Source organism: Malaclemys terrapin, chromosome 1, assembly GCF_027887155.1.
Source record: "Malaclemys terrapin pileata isolate rMalTer1 chromosome 1, rMalTer1.hap1, whole genome shotgun sequence".
In the NCBI taxonomy this organism is placed as follows: Eukaryota; Metazoa; Chordata; order Testudines; family Emydidae; genus Malaclemys; species Malaclemys terrapin.
The window spans coordinates 302793728-302816215 of record NC_071505.1 but is presented as its reverse complement, the minus strand read 5'-3'; the positions used below and the strand labels follow the sequence as shown (position 1 = coordinate 302816215).

General features: G+C 39.2%; 1 protein-coding gene across 3 annotated transcripts in view; it reads left to right on the top strand.

The window, feature by feature from the left end:
* NBEA (neurobeachin) overlaps positions 1 to 22488 on the top strand; it is an 817568-nt gene that overhangs the window by 310944 nt on the left and 484136 nt on the right. For all 3 annotated transcript variants that reach the window (XM_054015304.1, XM_054015305.1, XM_054015303.1), the window contains exons 25-30: positions 4813 to 4836; positions 8262 to 8442; positions 12507 to 12637; positions 13979 to 14086; positions 15752 to 15920; positions 18508 to 18603. In XM_054015304.1, the coding sequence (XP_053871279.1) occupies positions 4813 to 4836; positions 8262 to 8442; positions 12507 to 12637; positions 13979 to 14086; positions 15752 to 15920; positions 18508 to 18603 (709 nt within the window). The remainder of the gene's footprint in view (positions 1 to 4812; positions 4837 to 8261; positions 8443 to 12506; positions 12638 to 13978; positions 14087 to 15751; positions 15921 to 18507; positions 18604 to 22488) is intronic.

Here is a 22488-nt window from a genome sequence, read left to right as displayed (position 1 = left end):
CAGTGGCTTATAACTTTGCCAAACTTTAACGACTTGGGGTGAAATTTTCCATGCTGGATGTCCGTCTCAAGTTGAATTTTTGGTTCAGTCAATTCTGAAAACAAAAGTAGGGAAAAATACATTGTTTTGCCCATGTTCAGAAATTCTTGCAACCTTTTCTTGGTAAAACTCTAGTGACTTTTTCTTTTAAAAGTTCAGACATTGGGACTGAGAGCTGGAATAGAGACTGAGACTGGCTGGAAGGCTACTGGGTCTGGGAGCAGGCAGGAAACTGGGATTGGTTGGGCAGGGGGATTGGGAGCTGGGGAGGGAAACAGAAGGAACCAGTAGGTTGTTGGGGTACACTGAAATTTGATGACATTCGGGGAGAGACTGGGACTGAAAACCAGTGAAGGCAGGGAGAAAATGTTAAAAGGAAGGGAAACCAATCTGACAAAGAACCGGGGTGCGAGGGCAGAACTGGGATTCTCTGGGCAAAGAAACTGGGCAAGGAGATGGTGGAGAGGGGGCAATGAGATTGGACAAGGAGCATGGGGATGGAGATTAGGACAGGGATGATGGGAGCTGCACAACTGGAGGTCAGGGTGGGGAAGAAAGATGGGATGAAGAATTCAGAAGAGGGAACTGGAAATACCTGGGCAAGGAGACTGGGCAGAAGGAAATTGGGGTGGTGGAGGGAGAATATGACTTGCTGGGCAAGGAGACAGGGACTGGGATGAAAAGCCTGAAATGTGGAAAATGGGACTGGGATGAGGGGTGGTGGAGGGTTAGGACTGAGACAGGGACAGATTGGCGGGGAGAGGCAGAAGGGGTCACATAGGAAATGGACAGAAGAGTTTGTGCCCATTAGAATGCACTCCTCTCCGGGGCTTGGAATGGGACCCACAATTCCTGAGTCTCCACCATTCCTCTATCATTCTCCGTGAAAACTGGCAAAGTGTCCATCCTCCTCTAGTGCTGGTCCAGATGGCAACTGACTACTGATATCAGTTATTCCATTGGTTGAGGTGGCAGAGGTTTGTGCAGTGGATTGAATGGTCCCTATCCTGCTGAGGAACATAAGAACGGCCATTTTGGGTCAGACCAATGGTCCGTCTAGCCCAATAACCTGTCTTCCAATTGTGGCAAATGCCAGATGCTTTAAGGGAAATGAGCAGAACAGGGCAATAATCCAGTGACCCTGTCATCCAGTCCCAGCATCTGTCAGTCAGAGGCTTAAGGACACCCAGAACATGAGGCTGTATCCCTGGCCATCTTAGCTAACTGCCACTGATGATGAATTTTCCCATTTCTTTTTTTGATCCATTTACAGTTTGGGGCTTCACAACATTCCCTGGCAACGAGTTCCAGAGGTTGACTGTGAGAGGAAGGACTTCTGTTTGTTTTAAACCTGTTGCCTATTAATTTCACTGGGTGATTCCTGGTTTTTGTGTTATGTGAAGGCGTAAATAACACTCACTTTCTTCACACCATTCATGATTTTATAGACCTTTATCACATCCCTTAGTCGCCTCTTGTCCAAACTGAATTAGTCCCAGTCTTTCTAATCTCCCTTCATATGGAAGCTGTTCAATTCCCTTAATTCTTTTCATTGCCCTTGTCTGTACCTTTTCTATATGGTTGTTAATATGGGGGGGGTTGCCCCCCCTTTTTTTTTTAACCTAAGAAATTATACACGCACAAACCCTTTGTATATTAAAAGGTCATTATTAAGGTTGCAAAGTCAAGCATCCAAATGTTAGGAAATTCCAGAATTAAGGTTACCTATGTTACTTTAATTCAGTCCTCTTGTGTATATGAGTTATGATAGTCTCCAATTACGTGATCACAGACTGTTTTTTCCACAGCATCCCTGCTTCATTCAGTTCAGAGGATGGACCTGCTCTGGGAATGAATCAGGGTTGGGTAGTGAAGTAAACTGTTTTTTGTAGGACCCTTACTCCATTTGTTGCAGAAGTTGGAAGGTGAGTTGGGAATATGGCAGGGGGGGTTACAGAAATGGAAAGGACAGTCTCTTTGTTAAGGTAGTTAAATGCTGCTCTGGAGGATTTGATTCTGTGTGATGCTAGGCAAGTTGCTTAACCCAGCTTTTAACAGCTGGTCATGTGCTGTGTATACCTCATTTTCTGAGTGCTTGACTTGAGAACCTGGGTTCTGATTTGCAGAAGAGCTGAGCACTCTCAACTGCAACTGACCTCAGTGGGAGCTGTGCTTTGAACATATGATGTTCTATATAATGCTAAGAATTTGGAAAAGTCAGGTTCTAGATGTCTCAAATTGGGCACCCAAAGTTAGCAGATACTTGTGGACCTCAACATCTCTGTGCCTCAGCTCCCTATCTGTAAAATGTGGATGATCATAACCCTCATCTCAGAGTTGTTATGAAAATAAATACATTAATGTTTGTGACTCACTCTAGTGAGGAGCACCATAGAGAAGCCCATGAGGAAATTACTAATGCTGTCTTCAGAGCAATTTTTGGATAGTGTGGAGTAAATAAACCTTGGGATAAACCTTGAAGAAATGAAGATACAACAAAATATTGAATTTCTGCTTATTAAGTGAGCACCATCTGTTCAGTCAATTGAGGCAGGGCACTTGTGGAAAACATAGTAGGTGATCATATAATTAAAGACTGTATCATAATGCATACATACAAGAGGGCTGAAATAAAGTGTCACAGGCAAAATATTCTGTGTTTCTTAACTTTAGTGCTTGACATTGTAATTTTAATAATTTGCTTTTAACGTAGTTGCTGGTGGGTTTTTTGTTTGTTGGGGGGGACTGCATGTGATTTAGTATAAAAATTGCCTAGAGCCAAGGATAGGCGCCTTTTAATTTCCAATAGGATATATGAAATAATAAATGAAAATACTAAAATAAATAAAAATGGCAAGCATATATTTTGATCTAATAATGTTGTTTTATGATGATATGCCAGAAAGAGTTAATTTCTCAGTCCTGGTCTACTGCTCATTGGGCTAGCAGGGATTGAGGTAATCCTTCAAAGACCTTGCACGCAGAGATGATAATATATATCTTCTTAGCACTTAAACTATTTTTGGTGTCTCAAATTTACGTGACACTTTATAAATACAAATAAGACACTCTGTGTGCCCCAAAATTTTTGCAGCCATATAAGACAAAATGTGAAAATGTAAAACGAGACAAAGGGCTTTCAGGAAAGGGAGTAAGGATTATGAAAAATGCATTTTGTTAACAGCAACAGATGTTGCCAGTTAAAGCATGGTGTGGACAGACTGACAGTTCCAGCTAGTCATTAGTTAATATAAAATGACAGCCATAACCATGGACTTAAGGATGTGGCTTAAAGGAGAAAATTGAAGGTTTTGGGATCAAACAGGGCTTCAGTGAACCTAACGTCAAATCCCTGTCCCATTGAAATCAATGGGTGTTATGACATTGATGTAATGGGACCCGGATTTCACTTGTTGAGGAATCTAAAGAAAAAATGCGTTTGGGTCCCAAAGATGCGTTTAAGCTTCAGAGTCCAGACCAAGACCTGAACTTCCACATCTGAAAGGATGGTTAGACACAGTTTTCTACCAAAATAGAAAAGAAAACTTCCTTCTCATTTTGTTGGAGTTGATACTGCAATGGCACTATTAGCGTAGCATAGCTGAAATGCTTTTGGTTTAAAAAATGTGCTATCTAAATTATGACAGTATTAAAATATTTTTAAAAACTAGATGAAGTGGGCTGTAGCCCACGAAAGCTTATGCTCAAATAAATTTGTTAGTGTGGTAACTGTTAGTAATATATTACCTTTTAATATTGACTACCTTAAATTGTCTTCAGTGCTGGAGGTGCAATAGTCTTCTATTTTTTCACCTCCATTTTCCAAGGTAGTTAGGACCGAAATTATCAAAAATGACTTTTGATTTTTGGGTCCCTCCATTTTTTAGATGCCTCGCTTGCTCAGCATCCACCCTATAAGGTTTAACAGGTTGGGGATTTAAAATCTTAAAGGCCCCAAAAATCATTAGTCAGTTTTAAAAATATGGCTCCTGACAACTAAATGACAGGCCTGTTGTGGGGAGAGGGTTCTGGCTGAAAATAAAACCTACAAGAAACCTTGCAGAACTGCTAATCATTGGGACTAGCCTCAAACTCCCTGAGATGATCCAAAACTTGGACTTCCACTGGTGGCTCAAAATCATTCAAATGTTTAGTACGGTTTGGGATTAGGTTTGAAAATTGTGCACAACTCTGGTGTATGTAACAAGGTATGTTGTGGTGCTCCAGTCCAAAGAGCATTACGGCTAAAGAATCAAGCATTTTTTTCTTCTGATTTATATGTATGTTTTGTCAATTAATTTTGTACATATTTATCTCACAAATCATAAATACTAAGGCTGGATTTACTTTTTTCAGTTTCAATTGACTGGAGAATGGCACAATTATGTCATGTACTTCTGTGATTTATATAACAAGTAAAATTCTACTGTGGGTATACATTACTAACATACTATACGTTTTCTCCATGTACATATTTAAAAATATGTATTTCAGTTTGGATGGATCAATGTGGAAAGAAACTGTATAATAAAATTAAAAGATTAGATTTAATGTCTATACTGTTTGCAGTTTAGTTATTTTTGAAGTCTTTGTTTTCAAATGTTCACTTTCTAAGATGCAATGTTAGTGCCTATTATAAATTAATCAGATAAAGGTATGATTCCAAGATATTACTTTGTTTCAATTTTACATTGTATTTTCAGTTAACTTTAATAATTTTCTTTTTCTTTTATTGTTGTAATCTGTTGTCTGTTTTGTCTATTGCATGTCCAGGGTTCTAAGGTTAGTATTACTGCTGTAAGTTTCAGTTTTTAAGTTTTTCAATCTTTATTATTTTTGATAATTTGACATTTTGGCTTTTTTTTTAATTATTCACGCCATATTATAGGATATGGTCAGGAGTAAAATAGGTGCATTTATGGACTTTTCCTGAAATGTTTCGTAGTGTAATCTAATGCATTGGCTAATAATTATATGCTGCTTATTGTAAACTACCAAGTCAAAGTTAGACAAGCCTATGATCTAATATAAATTGCAGAAGTGTCCATCTGCTGTGAAAATCTGATTTAGTTCAAACTCTGGACATATAACCATCTGGGAATTTAGTTATTGCTTTTAAAATTTACATAGTAAGCATGAGTTTTACCATACCATTCTAAAACATTCTAGCTTCTGAAAACAGTTTGCTAAACAAGAAAACGTCTCTGAAATGTAGTTAGAATACATACTAGTGTGTTACCTTTAAGAGGTGAATTTCATTATAGTAATTAGACCTAATAGAAGGCTATTTATTGTCTTTATAGTGAATTGGCAGCATTTAGGGAGATTTCCTAAAGAAAATCCTATTTTTTCTTCTATGTAATGCTAGCAAAAATCATGTAAAAACTATACTATAAAACATGCTTTTACATGGCTTACTATTTCATGTGAAAATAAACCTGGACATTTCACATTGGGAAGTAAAAGATCTACTCCCTTAAGAAAATGTATATAGTACAATATAATTAATTGTATTATAGCAATAATCCAAAACAGGAAGTCCACTAATAGACTATTGGTGCATATTTCTGGTGATTATTGAGGTGAATCCAAAGGCCATGTTTCTATAACCACCTGAGAATTGCACCAGCAGCCTACTAATGCACACCCTGGCATGGCTTCTTGCTATTCAGATATGGCTTCTTCAGTTTAAATTTCATTTGTGTAAGTGTTTTATATATAAACAATTTGCTACTTTTCTATGTGAATTAATAATGTTTCTTCTACTATGACAAGGGGGTCACGGTAGAAAAATAACATAAAATAACAGGGAATAACTGCCTAGAGGAATGCTAGTGGCAGTCCTTCAAAGGGAAATGGTGTTTCAAAGGTCTAATTGTCATCATATCATTTGTTTTGTCTTGCTGGACAGATTTTAAATAGTGACAACCCTTCCCAGAATACCCATGTAACTGACATGTCTTGCAATGTTATCTATCATTCTGATGACAGAAAGACACATTATACCTTTCACGTGTCAGAACAATTGTTTTCTTAATATTGTTTGGCATTATCGGCACTGTTAGTATGTTGTTAAACCTAAACAACTATTTCAACAAGTTACTGTTCACTGAGGACATTAAATTCTCAACAATAGGGAAATAAAGGGTTTTAAAAGAATTTTCTCTACTCTTGTTACGGAAAGAAATGTTTATGACAGGACAAAATAATATATTTTAAGCTCCTTATTTGTCTTACAGAATCCCTGAAACTGGAACCAAAAGGCTAAAATTTTCACAAGCACCTGAGTCCCATTTTTAAAAAAAGACCTAGAAACTTAAGTCCCATTGATTATCAGTGAGACTTAGGTTCCTAAAGTCAAGGTATTTAGGTGCCTGAAGATGCAGATAGGCACCTCATGGGATTTTCAAAAGCACCTAGGCACCAAATTCTGAGATTTTAATGGGAGTTGGCCTCCTAGGCACTTTTGTAAATCCCACTAGACGCCCGCCTGCATATTTAGACACCTAAATGAATTTAAAAATCTGTCCCTAAGAGCTTAACTCACTTTTGAAAATGAGGCTTAGGCTCCAGTCACTTAGGCACTTTTGAAAATGTTACCCTAAATCATAATCCTTTTTTACATTTATGAAACAATTGCAGACTCGGGAGTGGCTTTGCCATGAGCCTAGGCCATGGGAACAGCCCAAGATGGAGACTGTGATTCCACGTGGAATGTATGCTGCACCAGGTACAAACCTGGCATGATTTCCTCCCTCACTGGAGCAACAGGGAGGGACTAAACTCCCTCCCCTGCTGATCCAGGGATGGAGTAAACTGTGCTAGGTTTATGCCCAATAAAGCATACATTCCTCGGCTCCAACTACACGTTAGTGACACGGAAAGACTCTGCTCAGTTCCCACCCCATTCCATTTCTCTCACCCATCTGTGTGAGTAGGGGCAGGTGGAGACATAGCAGCTCTGCAGAGCCCATTTTCCTTCCTGTGCTGTCATGCAGTGAGATTGCTCAGAGACATAAAGGGGTGTCATGTACTCCCTTATGCCTTGTACAGCTGTGGTAGCTGGGCCACAGTTTGGTTCTATGTAAATAGTAATAATTTTCTCACAGATATTAGACTTCATAATACCTATTACAGCATGCAAGTGTGAATTCATCTTCCTACTCCATTATTTTTAAGTTCACTCATAAGTAATTTACATTGACAAAAAATATAGATAGGCTTGGCAGGATTCAATTTTAATCAATAGATTTTGATAAATGTTGGTTTCAACTGACATACTGAAACCAGTGAAAAATAGAGTGATTGGTGAAAGTCAGCGGGAGTGCAGCCTTTCCCTCCCCCTGTGCTTGTAAGGATCAGGCATCAACTGCTGTCACAGGAGTGGGGCCATGACAGCGGGGCTGCAGAGATGTCTCTGTGCTGCCACTGAGCCAGTGATACTGGATCCCTTCAGGTGCAAGGTGCGGAGAAGGCTGAATCCCTGGCCAGAGTAGACACCCCCAGCCAAGATTGCAAGGAGGAGGCCACCCTGCTCCAGGCAGGAGCCATTCAGCAGCAGGGTGGCCTCACCCGTGGCTGGGGACAATGACAACTTCTCGCGGCCCTGGCTGAGGGTCTCTGTTCTGCCCTGTTCCATCAGAACCACAGACTTCCCTGTACCTTGTGTCTGCCAGGATCAGGTTTCACCAGCCCCACGGCTGTTCAGGAAGCCCTTTTCAGCTCTGCTCTCGTGGTCCTGCTCACTCACTCACCAGCCAGGAATGTAACAGTCATCCCTGGGCAGGAACTGTTCAGCAGCAGCATCCTATAGCCAGGGGATCATCCTCCTTGCAACCCTGGCCAGGAGTTTCTGTTCCACCAAGCCAGGACCACAGCCTCCCCTGCACCATGGGTAATGATGCCTTGAATCCCTCATCTATGCAGGGAGCCCCTTGCAGCCAATGCTACCCTAAGCCAACCCTACGCCCTTTAATTTCCAGCAACTATAAAAATAAAAATAGAAAAAAATTGAAAAATATCTTAATATATATAAAACAATAAACATCAAAATTACTGGTATATAAAAAAACCCCGAATTCTGCCAACCCTAAATATAGGAAATAGTGTTTTGTAATTTTTCTCATTTACTTATTTATTGTTAACAATTAAAATTGAGATGTGGGTGTGCTATATTTGTTGTTTGAAACTGTTAAGTCTAATATAATTATTTTCTCTTAAAGACTGAATTGGAAAATATTGAAGTGACACAAGGAATGTCAGCAGAGACAGCAGTGACTTTCCTGAGCCGTCTGATGGCTATGGTTGATGTACTGGTGTTTGCCAGTTCTCTAAACTTCAGTGAGATTGAAGCTGAAAAAAACATGTCTTCTGGAGGCTTAATGCGACAGTGCCTAAGGCTGGGTAAGTCTGTATAGAACAACACAGACAGTGTGCATTAAATAATTACTTACAGATCAATGAGCTAAGGCTATAATGAATAAAAGTAGGAATGAACCTGGTTCTGACTATGATGTGGTAGACTAAAATACCACAGAGTTTTTACTGACTTGTTATGATGATTGAAACACAAAAATAGATGAGAATCAATCACATGTCCAGATTTAAAGTTGTCATTGATGACATTCAAATTGTAAAGCATTTTGTAGGACAGTAAAATATTAATACAAGAAAACTAATGAAAGGAAGAAAATTACTGTTTCCCTCAACAACTGATCTGCTGTGCTGCTCTTCTGTTGTAAGATTTTTCATCATGGTCTTTGGTTCTCTGAGAATTGCCTCTGCAGATCCCCTCTTTTGGGAGAATACACCTCAGCCATGTGCCTGTAAAGCATCTAGCAAACAGTGATAGTTTGGGCTATGTGTACACAGTTTTGTAAATGAAAACATTCTTTGAAAAGGTATGAAGAAGTGTGACCCCATGTATCCTCATTATCTTTCCCATTGCCATTGGCAGCAGGTCTTGGAAATGTTGTCTTTTCAAATGAATTGCAGCATTATTTTTTGCTGACAAAAATTATTCAGCTCAGTCAAGAACTGAGAAGACAATGAGGAATTTAAGAGAGACCTAACCAAACTACATGAACAACATGCAATACAATGGCAAATTCTGTTTTGTTATTTTCATGCTGTCTATAAACAACACTATATCAATGTTTTCCACAAGCTGTTAGATATGGACTGTGAAAAAAATGTTTTTAATGAAAGCGAGCTTGAAGGATACAGACTCAGTGGCGTGGGGTGAGCTATAGAACCTCAATGGAACAAAGAACCCCGCTTTAAAGGCAGTTCATTTCAGAAGAGCAATTCCCCAGTCTTTAATTAACTATTTCTCAACTGTCCTCCAGTGTTTTATTACTTCTAATCATTTTCTTAAGTGTAGGGATCCCTAAAAGGGAATTCTTGACAAGGTTTATTCAGAGTTCTCATTGCTAGTTCAGAACCAAACCTGCCCACACTTCTCCCCCATTTCTTTCAGATTCCTTAGACTATATTTTGAATTGGAAGATATTGAGTTTGGCTATGGTCTATTATAAGCTATTACATCAAACAGTATGATATGTGGAATAAGTGCACCTGACCTCAGTGACAACTAGTTCCCAAAATAAGTATTGGAGCTGCAGGTAGCAGTCTCCTGTCCTCCTACCCCCAATATCCTACAGTTAAGTCATACGGTCAAAGTGGAAAAAATGAGACACTTCTTTGGGGATATTACAAGGAAATGTTTTGGTGGAGGGATAAAGGAAGTTGATGGAGAAGTGGGAAGACAAAAAAAAAAGGGTGTCCTCTACCTTCTGGCTCCCACGTCCCATTTTTAAATGGAAAATTGGATCACTTTATAGTAAGAGTCCCAATCTTTTCAATCTTTGTTCAAGTAAGAGTCTTCTCATTCTTCTAATTATTCTTGGCACCTGTCACCCCTTTATATCATTTTTGAGATGTGGTGACCAAGACTGAGCGCACTATTCCAGATGAGGTTGTACCATTGATTTATATAAGAGCATTATAATATTTTCTGTGGTGTTCTCCATGCTATTCCTTATGCATTCTATATTTATATCATTATTTTTTGGTTTTCAGGAGGATTTTTTTTGTCTGCTGCTGTGCATTGAGCGGGGGGAGGGATAGCTCAGTGGTTTGAGCATTGGCCTGCTAAACCCAGGCTTGTGAGTTCATAGAATCATCGAATCATAGAATATCAGAGTTGGAAGGGACCTCAAGAGGTCATCTAGTCCAACCCCCTGCTCAAAGCAGGACCAATTCCCAGCTAAATCATCCCAGCCAGGGCTTTGTCAAGCCGGGCCTTAAAAACCTCCAAGGAAGGAGACTCCACCACCTCCCTAGGTAACGCATTCCAGTGTTTCACCACCCTCCTAGTGAAATAGTTTTTCCTGATATCCAACCTGGACCTCCCCCACTGCAACTTGAGACCATTGCTCCTTGTTCTGTCGTCTGCCACCACTGAGAACAGCCGAGCTCCATCCTCTTTGGAACCCCCCTTCAGGTAGTTGAAGGCTGCTATCAAATCCCCCCTCATTCTTCTCTTCTGGAGACTAAACAATCCCAGTTCCCTCAGCCTCTCCTCATAAGTCATGTGCTCCAGACCCCTAATCATTTTTGTTGCCCTCCGCTGGACTCTTTCCAATTTTTCCACATCCTTCTTGTAGTATGGGGCCCAAAACTGGACACAGTATTCCAGATGAGGCCTCACCAATGTCGAATAAAGGGGAACGATCACGTCCCTCGATCTGCTGGCAATGCCCCTACTTATACAGCCCAAAATGCCGTTAGCCTTCTTGGCAACAAGAGCACACTGTTGACTCATATCCAGCCTCTCGTCCACTGTGACCCCTAGGTCCTTTTCTGCAGAACTGCTACCTAGCCATTCGGTCCCTAGTCTGTAGCAGTGCATGGGATTCTTCCGTCCTAAGTGCAGGACTCTGCACTTGTCCTTGTTGAACCTCATCAGGTTTTTTTCGGCCCAATCTTCTAATTTGTCTAGGTCCCTCTGTATCCGATCCCTACCCTCTAGTGTATCTACCACGCCTCCTAGTTTAGTGTCATCTGCAAACTTGCTGAGAGTGCAGTCCACACCATCCTCCAGATCATTAATAAAGATATTAAACAAAACCGGCCCCAGGACCGACCCTTGGGGCACTCCGCTTGAAACCGGCTGCCAACTAGACATGGAGCCATTGATCACTACCCGTTGAGCCCGATGATCTAGCCAGCTTTCTATCCACCTTACAGTCCATTCATCCAGCCCATACTTCTTTAACTTGGCGGCAAGAATACTGTGGGAGACCGTATCAAAAGCTTTGCTAAAGTCAAGGAATAAGACATCCACTGCTTTCCCCTCATCCACAGAGCCAGTTATCTCATCATAGAAGGCAATTAGGTTAGTCAGGCACGACTTCCCCTTCGTGAATCCATGCTGACTGTTCCTGATCACTTTCCTCTCCTCTAAATGTTTCATAATTGATTCCTTGAGGACCTGCTCCATGATTTTTCCAGGGACTGGAGTTCAATCCTTGAGGGGGGCACTTAGGGATCTGGGGCAAAATCAGTACTTGGTCCTGCTAGTGAAGGCAGCAGGCTGGACTCAGTGACCTTCCGAGGTCCCTTCCAGTTCTAGGAGATAGGACATCTCCATTAATTTTTAATTTTTTATTTATTGAGCAGAAAGTCACTGAGCTGTCCACAGTGATGCCCAACACTTTTGATAAATTGCTACAATTAATGTAGGACCTTAGAAGCAGCAAGCGTAGTTCAAATTATTCTGTTTTGTTGTGCATTGCTTTAAGTTGTCAATGTTGAATTCCATCTGCCCATCATATTGCATGTTGTTTATCTAGTTTGTCTAGGTCTCTCTTAAATTCCTCATAGTCTTCTCAGTTCTTGACTGAGCTGAATAATTTTTGTCAGCTGCAAATTTTGCCACAACACTGTTCTCCCATCTTTTCAGATCACTGATATTTACTATTGTCAGTCCTCATGTGGAACCTTATGGCAGTCTGCTGCTAATCTCTGACTTGACGGAAAGTAACCATTGATTCCTACCTTTTGTTTTCTGTCTTCTAGCACAAAAATGTTAAGGTTGGCTTTGGCAACACTAAGGAGTATGCTTCCAAAAATAGTGGATCAACAGGGACAACATGATCATAATCTAAGAACTCCAGTTACAGGGAATAATTTCCCTTTTTCAAACTTCTTGTAGCCTTAAATATGAGCCTTGTTTAAGACAGATAGTCATAAAATTAAGGAACCTGATTAACTAAAAACAGAGTGAAATTGGAAAAGTCACCATAATATTTTCTCAGTATCACCAGAGTATAATTTAAGAGATTTGTGATGCCTGTTTATACAATTGCTACTGGGACATAATCATTCTTTGGAGGTATAGGCACTTCATTAAATGGTAACTGTGTAATCACCTAATGATAATGTTCAATTACATCTTTTTTTAGTTTGTTGTGTTGCTGTGAGAAACTGTTTAGAATGTCGACAAAGACAGAGAGAGAGGGTGAACAAATCTTCACTAATCAGCAGTAAAACTCAGGAGACTCTTCAGGGTATGACTGCAACAGCAATGACCAAGGTAATCTAATGTTGTTAATATAGGTTGTACCAGTACTTAAAATGAGCAGGAGATGATTGTAGTTAATTTCTAGATTTCTTTTAAAACAGAAGCTGAATTGTCACCCATTTCCTGGCTCTCAAAAGAAAACATATTCTTTTTAATTGAAACAAGAAAAAAATTAAAAGGAAGAAAATAGTTAATTTAATGGCATGATTAGAATTGTTCTCCAATACTTTACTCTCTCTCTCTTACTTCTGCTCCAGAGAGCACATCTTCTCCCCCACCCTATTGCAATTTGACCTATCTATACATATTTCTTTGATTTCTAAAGCCTCGTGAGATGCATGGCCAAAGCCTGCAATCAGATCTTTGTGGGTGGACTCTTGTATCCTTGTAGAATCCCATTAACTTCAGAAGGGCTCTGTGTGTAAATCATGGTCTGTCTTTGTGGATATGACTCCAAGAATGAGGTCTAAATTTGTTTGTCACTTACATTTCAGTCACTTTGGTGTCATTATTTAAGTTGCTCATTTCTGAATATTTTCCAATTTGGTCACAGTTTTGGGGGTTGAAGAGCCCTAAACTAAGTGTACAGAGACACAGAAACCATCCCTGGTCTCAAAGATGATGCTTTGGTATATCCAGCCCAAATTCACTTATCATGATAAACTCATTACTACTTTCACAATATAAACGCTTGCCACAAAATACTGCTTCAGATAAGACTTGTATCCACAAATATCACTAGATTATTTTATAAAACCATACCAAAAATCCAGCCTAGCAATTTTGCCAAACTCAACACAAGACAAACATTGGACAGTAGAAAACAGAACACTTTTTTATATGTTAATTGTTATTTGGATTGCAGTGTTTATTGTTTAAAGAAAACAGGTCACATTACTGTAAGTAGAATACTGAACATGTATGACCTGCATGGGACTGTAATAATAATTTGTCTGTATAAAATAGAATGAGGCTGAATTTTCTAAGTTATTTTCACTTATACAAACACATTTTTAGTTTATCATGTGCATAGGAAATATTTCTTATTAATAGTACCAAAAAAAATTGTCTCCTCTTGGTACAGTTATTATGCTAACTACTAAAGAGTGGTGCATTTGTCCAGTAGGATTAAAACATTGATTTTGAAGAATATAAACAATTCTGTATCTGACTATTCAGTACTAATGCATTAAAATAAGTAAAGCATCACTATGTTTGTAGAACCAATATCTGAATATTGCCTTTTTTGTCTGCAGGTTAGTACTAATGTATTTAATTTATTTATTGTCGATCAAATAAATGTTTTGAATAAAAATCTCCGTACAGTTTGGAAAAATAATTTTACATTTTTAGACACCATTGGAAAATGTTCCTGGTAACCTTTCCCCAATAAAGGATCCTGATAGACTTCTTCAGGATGTTGACATTAATCGTCTGCGAGCAGTTGTTTTTCGTGATGTGGTGAGTAATTTATGGACCATGATTTTTCTTTTTTGCAATATATTCACTAATATTTAAAAGAAAGATTGATGTTACAAATAACTTGCATTAAAAAAAAAAAAAAGGACAGCTTTGGAAGCTGGATGGTCTTAAAATCTGTGTTCACCTCCAAATAAGGCTTCAGATTTCCATTTTTGGGGGGAAGAAATCTGCCAAATTCTACATAATCTCTCTTTCTCCTTTTTCTTACAAAATGAAGCATTTAATAAAAGTGATCTTATTTGGTAAGAAAGATGCCTTACCTAATTTCATTGCACTTTACTAGCTGAAACGGATATGCAAACTACATGCAAGGAAAACTTCAACAATCTCTGAAATGCAACAACCTCTGGGGTGAAATGTTGCACCTCCTTATTAATGCAACATTTATAATCATATAAGATCCAGTTCTGTTATGGTACTGAGTAGCTTTATATAACCCATCTATGCTAAATGACTTTAGTATCCCTTCTGGCAGTATTCTAGGGGAATGCATGCTGAACCACAAATGCTGATGTTGACTTCTCAGAATAGTTGCTGCATCCGTAAATGGCACAGAAATATAATATCTTCACTCATTTTATGCTACAAATTTATAGTGTGGTCTGGAAGTAAGAGCAAGTGAATAGAATTCTGATTCTTCTGTTCTATTGCTGACTTTGCCACTTGTTTGTTCTGAGATCTTAGGCAAGTCACCTAATCTTTCTGTGTACAGGCTTACCCGTTCATCAATTCATAGATTTCCAAAGCCAGAAGGGACAGTTATGATCATCTAGTCTGACCTCCTGTATGTCACAGGCCATAGAACTCCAAGATTAATTGCTAGAGTATATCTTTTAGAAAATATTTAATCTTGATTTAAAAATTATCAGTAATGGAGAAACACTCCTAGCTAATTTTGGCTCATAATTGTTTTCAGCTTTGTGAAACTGGCTATAACACACCAAGTGTATACATATTACTGATCTGGATTTGAGTCTTCTTTCACATTGTAATGTGATCAAGTCATGATCACTTGTACCTAAGCTAACTTTAATTTTTAGTTCTGTGATCAGTTACTATTTACCTGTTAGGAGAAGTCTAATAAAGGATTCCCCTGTGTTGGCTGCAACACTTTTTGAGTTAGGAAATTGTAACCTATAATTTTTTACAAATTCTAAGGGTGCTCTAGTACTGGCACGTGAGACTGCCAGCATATGGCACACAAATTGAAGTCCCCTATGATTACACAGTTTTTTCCTATATGTTATAGATTGGTAGGTAAAGCAACGGTCACCCTGTTCCTTAGTGTGATTTGGTGGTCTATAGCAAAGCACAAGTATTATTTGGTGTCTATCTATTAGGACATTGATCCATAAGCATTCAAGCTAATTTTGTTCTGAGTGCATCAGAAACAGATAATGCTATTTTGGACACAGAAGGCTATTCCCCCTCCCCGCTTGCCCACACTATCCTTCCTAAATAGGTTATAACCACTGACTTTAACATTCCAATTAGCGTATAGGTAATTCAAGAATTGAATTGTAAGCAAGTAAGCAGGTATAACACCTAAAAAGGTTGATGTTTCTAAAACATATTGATTATCTTGATTTAAAAGTTCTGTGTAAGTGTTAAGTATGATAATGTGTTCCTTTTTCTCTCACTCAGGATGATAGCAAACAGGCTCAATTTTTGGCTTTGGCAGTAGTTTACTTTATTTCTGTGCTGATGGTCTCCAAGTACCGTGATATACTAGAACCTCAACGGGAGACTGCAAGATGTGGGAGCCAGGCAGGTAGAAATATCAGACAGGAAATAAATTCACCAACAAGTACAGGTACATCTATTTTTCCCACTTATTTTTCATTTTGTTTTTAGAATTTCCTTGAAACAGTAAATATTTGACTACAAAAACTTTTAAATTGTATGAAAGGTGTGAAGACTACTGAGACTAGTTTGTTGTTGTTTAGTTTCGCCAAGCTTCTTTAATATATGTTGGTTGTTAATAAGTTAGATTTAAACGATGAGCTTCTTCTTAGAGGGTTTAACTTACTTTCATTTACTTATTCTGTATTTATGCATCCATTTTTTAATATATATGTACATTCAAAGAAGGAGAGCCCTTGTGAATTTAAAGTTGTGAAAGGACAAGATATTAACCTGTCAAAGTAAACCTAAAAATTGTCATTTGTCTACTGTGAGCAGCTCTCTGACTCTAAATGCACTGTCTGAAGTTTGTAATCAGCAAACACAGCTAGCTCCCTAGTTGAAGTTACTTCAGTTTAAACTTAGTCTTGTGAAAAGCTAATATAGCAAAGACTATTAACTCTCTTGAGTCCTGCTGCCTTTCTAGTTTGGGTCTGCATTGAAAAGCCCCTGGAAGTCTAATATACTAGAATTGTTGCCTTTATTGCATTCTTTAACTGATTAGTATGAATTCTTATTTTTTCCCTGGGAACTGGTATCTCAGCCTTTGGGGGTACTATCTGTCAGCTGCAGAACCTGCCAAGAGTTTTGAATCCAAATGCGTTCCTCCACTATTTGTAATGTTCAGTTTGCCAGTCCAGTGGCTAATTTAGGCCATTGAAATGGATTGGTTTATGACTGTGCTCTGTTTTCTCTCTCAGAACAGCCATATAAATATATTTGAAAAGAGTGATTAGAAATCAGTGGCCAAATCTCTGCATGTTTTTTTTTCATGAATTTGTTGCTTCTTGTACTGAATTTGATTTGCTGTTTTAGTTTTTGGAACTGCTGATTTTCATATCACGTATAGTGTAATTGAAATTCATGTCCTATTTGCTTTTATTTAGGGCTGTCAAATGATTTAAAAATTGCAATTGTGAGATTAAAAAATAGTTGTCATTAATCAGTTTTAACCACACTATTAAACAATAATAGAAAACCAATTTAAATGTATTATAAATATTTTTGATATTTTTTCTACATTTTCAGATATATTGAGTTAAATTACAATACAGAATACAAAGTGTATACTGCTCACTTTATATTATTTTATTACAAATATTTTCACTGTAAAAAAGATAAGCAGAAGAAATAGTATTTTCAATTTACATCATACAAGTACTGTAGTGCAATCTCTTGACCATGATAGTGCAACTTACAAATGTAGAATTATTTTTTCATAACCGCACTCAAAAACAAAACAATGTAGTCTCTAAAGTTTTACAAGTCCACTGAGTCCTACTTTTTGTTCAGCCAATTGCTAATACAAACACGTTTGTTTACATTTTCGGGACTGCTTCTTTTTTACAGTGTCACCTGAAAGGGAGAACAGGTATTTGCATGGCACTGTTTTAGAGGTCATTGCAAGTTATTTAAGTGCCAGATATGCTAAACATTCATATGTCACTCCATGCATTGACTTGTAGATTGCACTATTTTTTGTTTACAGTGCAAATATTTGTAATACAAAAATTATATAAAGTGAGCACTGTACACTTTATATTCTGTGTTGTGATTGAAATCAATATATTTGAAAACGTAGAAAAACTTCCAAAATATTTATAATACATTTAAATTTGTATTCTATTATGTTTTAACAGTGCAATTAAAACTGCAATTAATCACAGCTTTTTTTAAATCTAGTTAATTTGTTTTGCATTAAAACTTGAGTTAACTGCAATTAATTATCAGAGGGGTAGCCGTGTTAGTCTGAATCTGTAAAAAGCAACAGAGGGTCCTGTGGCACCTTTAAGACTAACAGAAGTATTGGAGCATAAGCTTTCGTGGGTGAATGCCCACTTCATCAGACGCAAGTAATGGAAATTTCCAGAGGCAGGTATAAATCAGTATGGAGATAACGAGGTTAGTTCAATCAGGGAGGGTGAGGTACTCTGCTAGCAGTTGAGGTGTGAACACCAATGGAGGAGAAACTGCTTCTGTACAATTAATTACAATTCTGCAATTAATTGACAGCCCTACTTTTATTCATTGTATCTAATTCATTGTTATATCTTAGCTTGCTTACTTTCTACCTTTGTACGCTAAGTTTAAAAAAAAATCCATGTCCTCATTGGCTATTTTCATTTAATAAACTTATATTTAAGTGGTCAGCTATGAGAAACCATAATTTTATGTTGTATTTAATGTGTCCTTCCTGGTCATATGTTGTGGTGCTGGAGTAGGAAACTGCTTGTTTCAATTAACTATTTCAGCCATGTTTGTATTATATATGTGTCTTTTTCCCTATAAATGTTGTTCTTATGATTCCCTACTAATTGGTCTGATGTTTCCTATCTCTTGATACATAACTTGTTTCCTTTCTTCAGAAATGCATTTTTGTTAATAGTGCCATATTTGCATGTTTCAATGAGATAGGACTTCTGTCATGGATCCACAGTGGACCAGATCACAGGCGGTTATTAGCTGGCTCACATTTGATTCCATGATTTTCTCCACAGTTGTGGTCATACCATCTATCCCTCACCCAAGTTTGAACCATGGATTCCTTGCCAAGTTAATTCCTGAGCAGAGCTTTGCCCACTCATTTTACAAAGGTAATATTATCATCATCTCCTAACCTGTTTGGGTGTCCTTATTTAGTGTAATGTAATTAAATAACTAACCGTGATGTAATTCTTGGTAAATAAGCATACGCCTCAGGTTACATGGAGATCAGACTGTCACCTGATGAGGATACCCTTAAGACAAGGCTTTCTTCCTGGCTACATTTACTTTTGGAAGTATCTTTCCCACTTCTACTACCATTTGTTCATTTCAGTTACACCTACTAAATTAATTAATAGTAGGTAAACAAAAAAGTAATGTTAAAGTGGAGAGAGTTGAGAAGGAAATTTTGAATGTTTTTGGTTTGGGCTTATTCTTTTTCTTCTTGCTGCAACAATATCTCCTTTAGTTATGAAAACAAATCAGACCTATTTTAAAAATATTGCATACAGGGAATAAATTAAATCTTTAGTACTACTTTTTTAGTGTTCCCTTTCCTCACACTTCCCACAGGTCGTCTCTCTTCCTTTCCTTTTCTTCTTTTTTCTTTCACTTTTTGTTTGTATGTAAACCTTTATATTGTATATAATGTAAAGTTTTATTTTATATGTTGTTAATTGCTGTACTGTGCTATTCTGGAGAGAGACAGTTTCTGCAGTCACAGCAAATGTTTTGTAATACAGGCTGTTTTTTCAGATAGAAAATATGCATATGCATATGCATGGGCTAAGTTTTTCAAATGTCAGGGATTTGCATATGTACAAAGTTAAATAGGTGCATTTGGAACCAAGAGTGCATGTGAATTTTCCAACTTGTGTGCACATGTTACGGTGGAAGTGCAAAAAGTGAATGGGTACAACCATACTTTATCTGATTATCATGCTCTCTGTGTCACTCTGATAAAAACCCAAAGAGTAAAAAGAATGATGAATACAAACAAAAAACTAGTAATTAATTCTGTGACTACTTCTGATAAAACATGAGGAATAGGCTGACTTCCTACTTTACTAAGAATACTTAGCACTTATATGGTGCTTTTCATGTTCCAAATGCTTTACAATGTTAAACCCTTCAATCAAGAGTTCCCACAAAAAAATGTTTGGTTGCCTTAGAGTGTGGTCACCAGTTCTTGCTGGTGGCCACTCTGACAATTTTTCCTAAAATACTTAATTAACTTTAGCAAAAACACATATATATGTCCAAATCATTGTTATTTATTTATGTAGGGTTTTGTCTGTAGACTCAATAATAGAAATAATGTACAGTAGTCTCTTATTTTTTACTGGACCAAAATGGAATAGAAACACAAATAAGGTACTTTGCATGTTTGCATGTCTTTTTTGTTGTTTGTTTTGCGCTTTTTTATAATTAATACTTGCTAGCTAGTAAGTCTGCTAGCTAGCTTGGAGACACTGAAAAGACACATTAACAAACATACAAATATCACTTTTTACAGCAGAGACTTACTTAGCCCCAGCAAGCCAGGGACAAATTAAGCCCTGGATGGGGAGGTGGGTAGCACAGCAGCTGGGCCGGTGGGTAGCACAGCAGCTGGGCCCAGGGCAATGGGGGGATGGATGGGGGACTAGGGAAGGCAGCAGGGGCCAGGGGCAATGTGGGGGGATAGTGAGCCTGGGGCCAGCACCCAAACCTGGAGCCTGCTAACAGGGGCAGCTCTAGGCACCAGCAAAGCAAGCACGTGCTTGGGGCAGCCCATTTGCAGGGGCGGCAGGGATCCAGCCTGGGAGCTGAGAACCAACAGGGGGCCCTGGGAGCTGTAGTTCCTCGGTTAGCTCCCTGCCTATAGAGCCAGCCCTGGAGCAGGGAAAGAACTACATTTCCCAGCATTCCCTTGTCCACCACCAACAGGAAAGAGGGGGAGGGAGTGAGGAAGCTGAGACCTCATGCTGCAGCCTGCTGTGAATGGAGAGCTGCACTGTGAGTAGGGATACCATATTTTAACATTCAAAAAATAGGACACTCCACGGGGAGGGAGGGTAGCCCCACCCTGCCCCCATCCACTCCCTCCGACTGCCCCCCACAGAGACTTCAACCCCCCTGCTCCCTGTCCCCTGATCACCCCCTCCCGGGACCCCTGCCCCAACTGCCCCCCAGGACCCCACCCCCTATCTAAGTCCCAATGGTCCTTCTCCCCAACTGCCCCCTCCTGAGACCCCCCCCAACTTCCCCCCTAGGACCCCACCCCCTACCTGTCCCCTGACTGCCCCCCAAAACCCCTGACCCATGTAACCCCCCCTTCTCGCTGCCCCCCCGAACCTCCGCCCACTCAGACCAGCGTGTCTGGCTTCGCGCAGCGCCGGACACGCTGCTGCATACATGCTGCTGTGCTCCCCTGCGGAGCCACAGCCCGCTCCCTCCCCCCGCCTACCCCCCAGCACTTGCCTTCCAGATTTGAACACCTCAAAATTCAGGAGTGCTCAAGCTCAGTTTTGGGCAGCTGTTACTTCATTTCTCCCAAATCAAATATACTGATCCACTGTAACTTGCTGTAAAAAAAGTAGGATAAAATTGAGCAAGTAATGCTTCCCAGTGGTTATTAGGACTGGAATTGCTATTTTCAACAGCCATTGCCTTTTTGTTTGTTTGTTTGTTTAAAAGGAAGACAGTGATATTGCATTGGCAAATTCCACATAGAAAGAAAGAGTGGAACAAAAGAATAATAAAGGCACCTCAACTTTTCCTCATTTATGTAGGACAGTCTTATAATATGCATCCAGATATCCTCCAATCACGCAAGCTGAAAATTGTTCCACTTTACTGCAGTTCTGTAACCATATGGGAACCAATCCTGTCTGTGTTCTGTGTACATCTAAAATTCTTGCTGAATGACCTGCCCTGGGAGCGAGTTACCAGTGACCCAGGGCTGCGGCGGAAGGAGGGTGCAGGTTTGTGTGGGGGTGAGCCCAGGGCTGGGGTGGCAGGAGGTGTGTGTGTGGGGCGATGGTGAGGGGGTAGGGGGAACCCAGAGCTGGGGCGGCAGGGTGTGTGTGTGGGGGGGGGGGAGAGCCCAGGGTGGGGGAGGCAGGGGGGTGCAGCGAGGAGCCCAGGGCTGGGACGGGGGGCAGCCAAAATTTTTTTTGCTTGGGGCGGCAAAAAACCTAGAGCCGGCCCTGCCTGCTGTTGTGTGCCCGGAGCCCGCCACTCCACTGGCTCCAGGAAGGTGGGGAACTCACACCAGCTGTTGGCGGCCCCAGGGGAAGAGTTGTTGCTTTTTGCCCTTCCCTCCCCGCCCCCCAATCATTGCCCAGGAGCCTATGGCTGCAAGAAAAGCCCCTGGTGGCCACCTGCGGCCACAAGGGCTGTATTTGAAAAATGCTGACCTATTAGATAAAGTTCTATATGTCTGTCCCTCATTTATGAACCTTTATAATTTACTGACTTCACTAATTGATTTCAAATTCAAATGTTTGTCACCTGAATTTCAGTATTTCTCCTCCCATAAAGTTTCCCCATTATTGCCAAAAATAAACAAACAAATATATATATCTTTTACTTCAGGATCATTCAGTGAGCTTTTTGTCACTTTAGTGTGCTAATTTAATATTCTTAGTTGTGACATAACTGGCATACTTATCCACCGTTTATAAAAGGAATTATATGCTGTTAATTCAGAAGTGCTGCAAAATAAACCCTAAAATATATTTGAATCCTGTTTCCTCATTATCTTTTTCTTCCGCATTTATAGCACCTTTTTATATAGCAGGCATTAGGATATTTCATTTTTAGCCACATCTGCTTGCAAATCAAAACATACAGAGCAATCCAGAGACAATGTTAAAATTTTGTTTTATTAAACTTTATGCAATAAAAAGGATATATAAACAAGATTAATATTGTTGTTTGTACAAAATATGGCACTTGAAATAAAGCCAGATAGCAAACATAGAAAAGATTGGTTTTGCCATTTATATGCA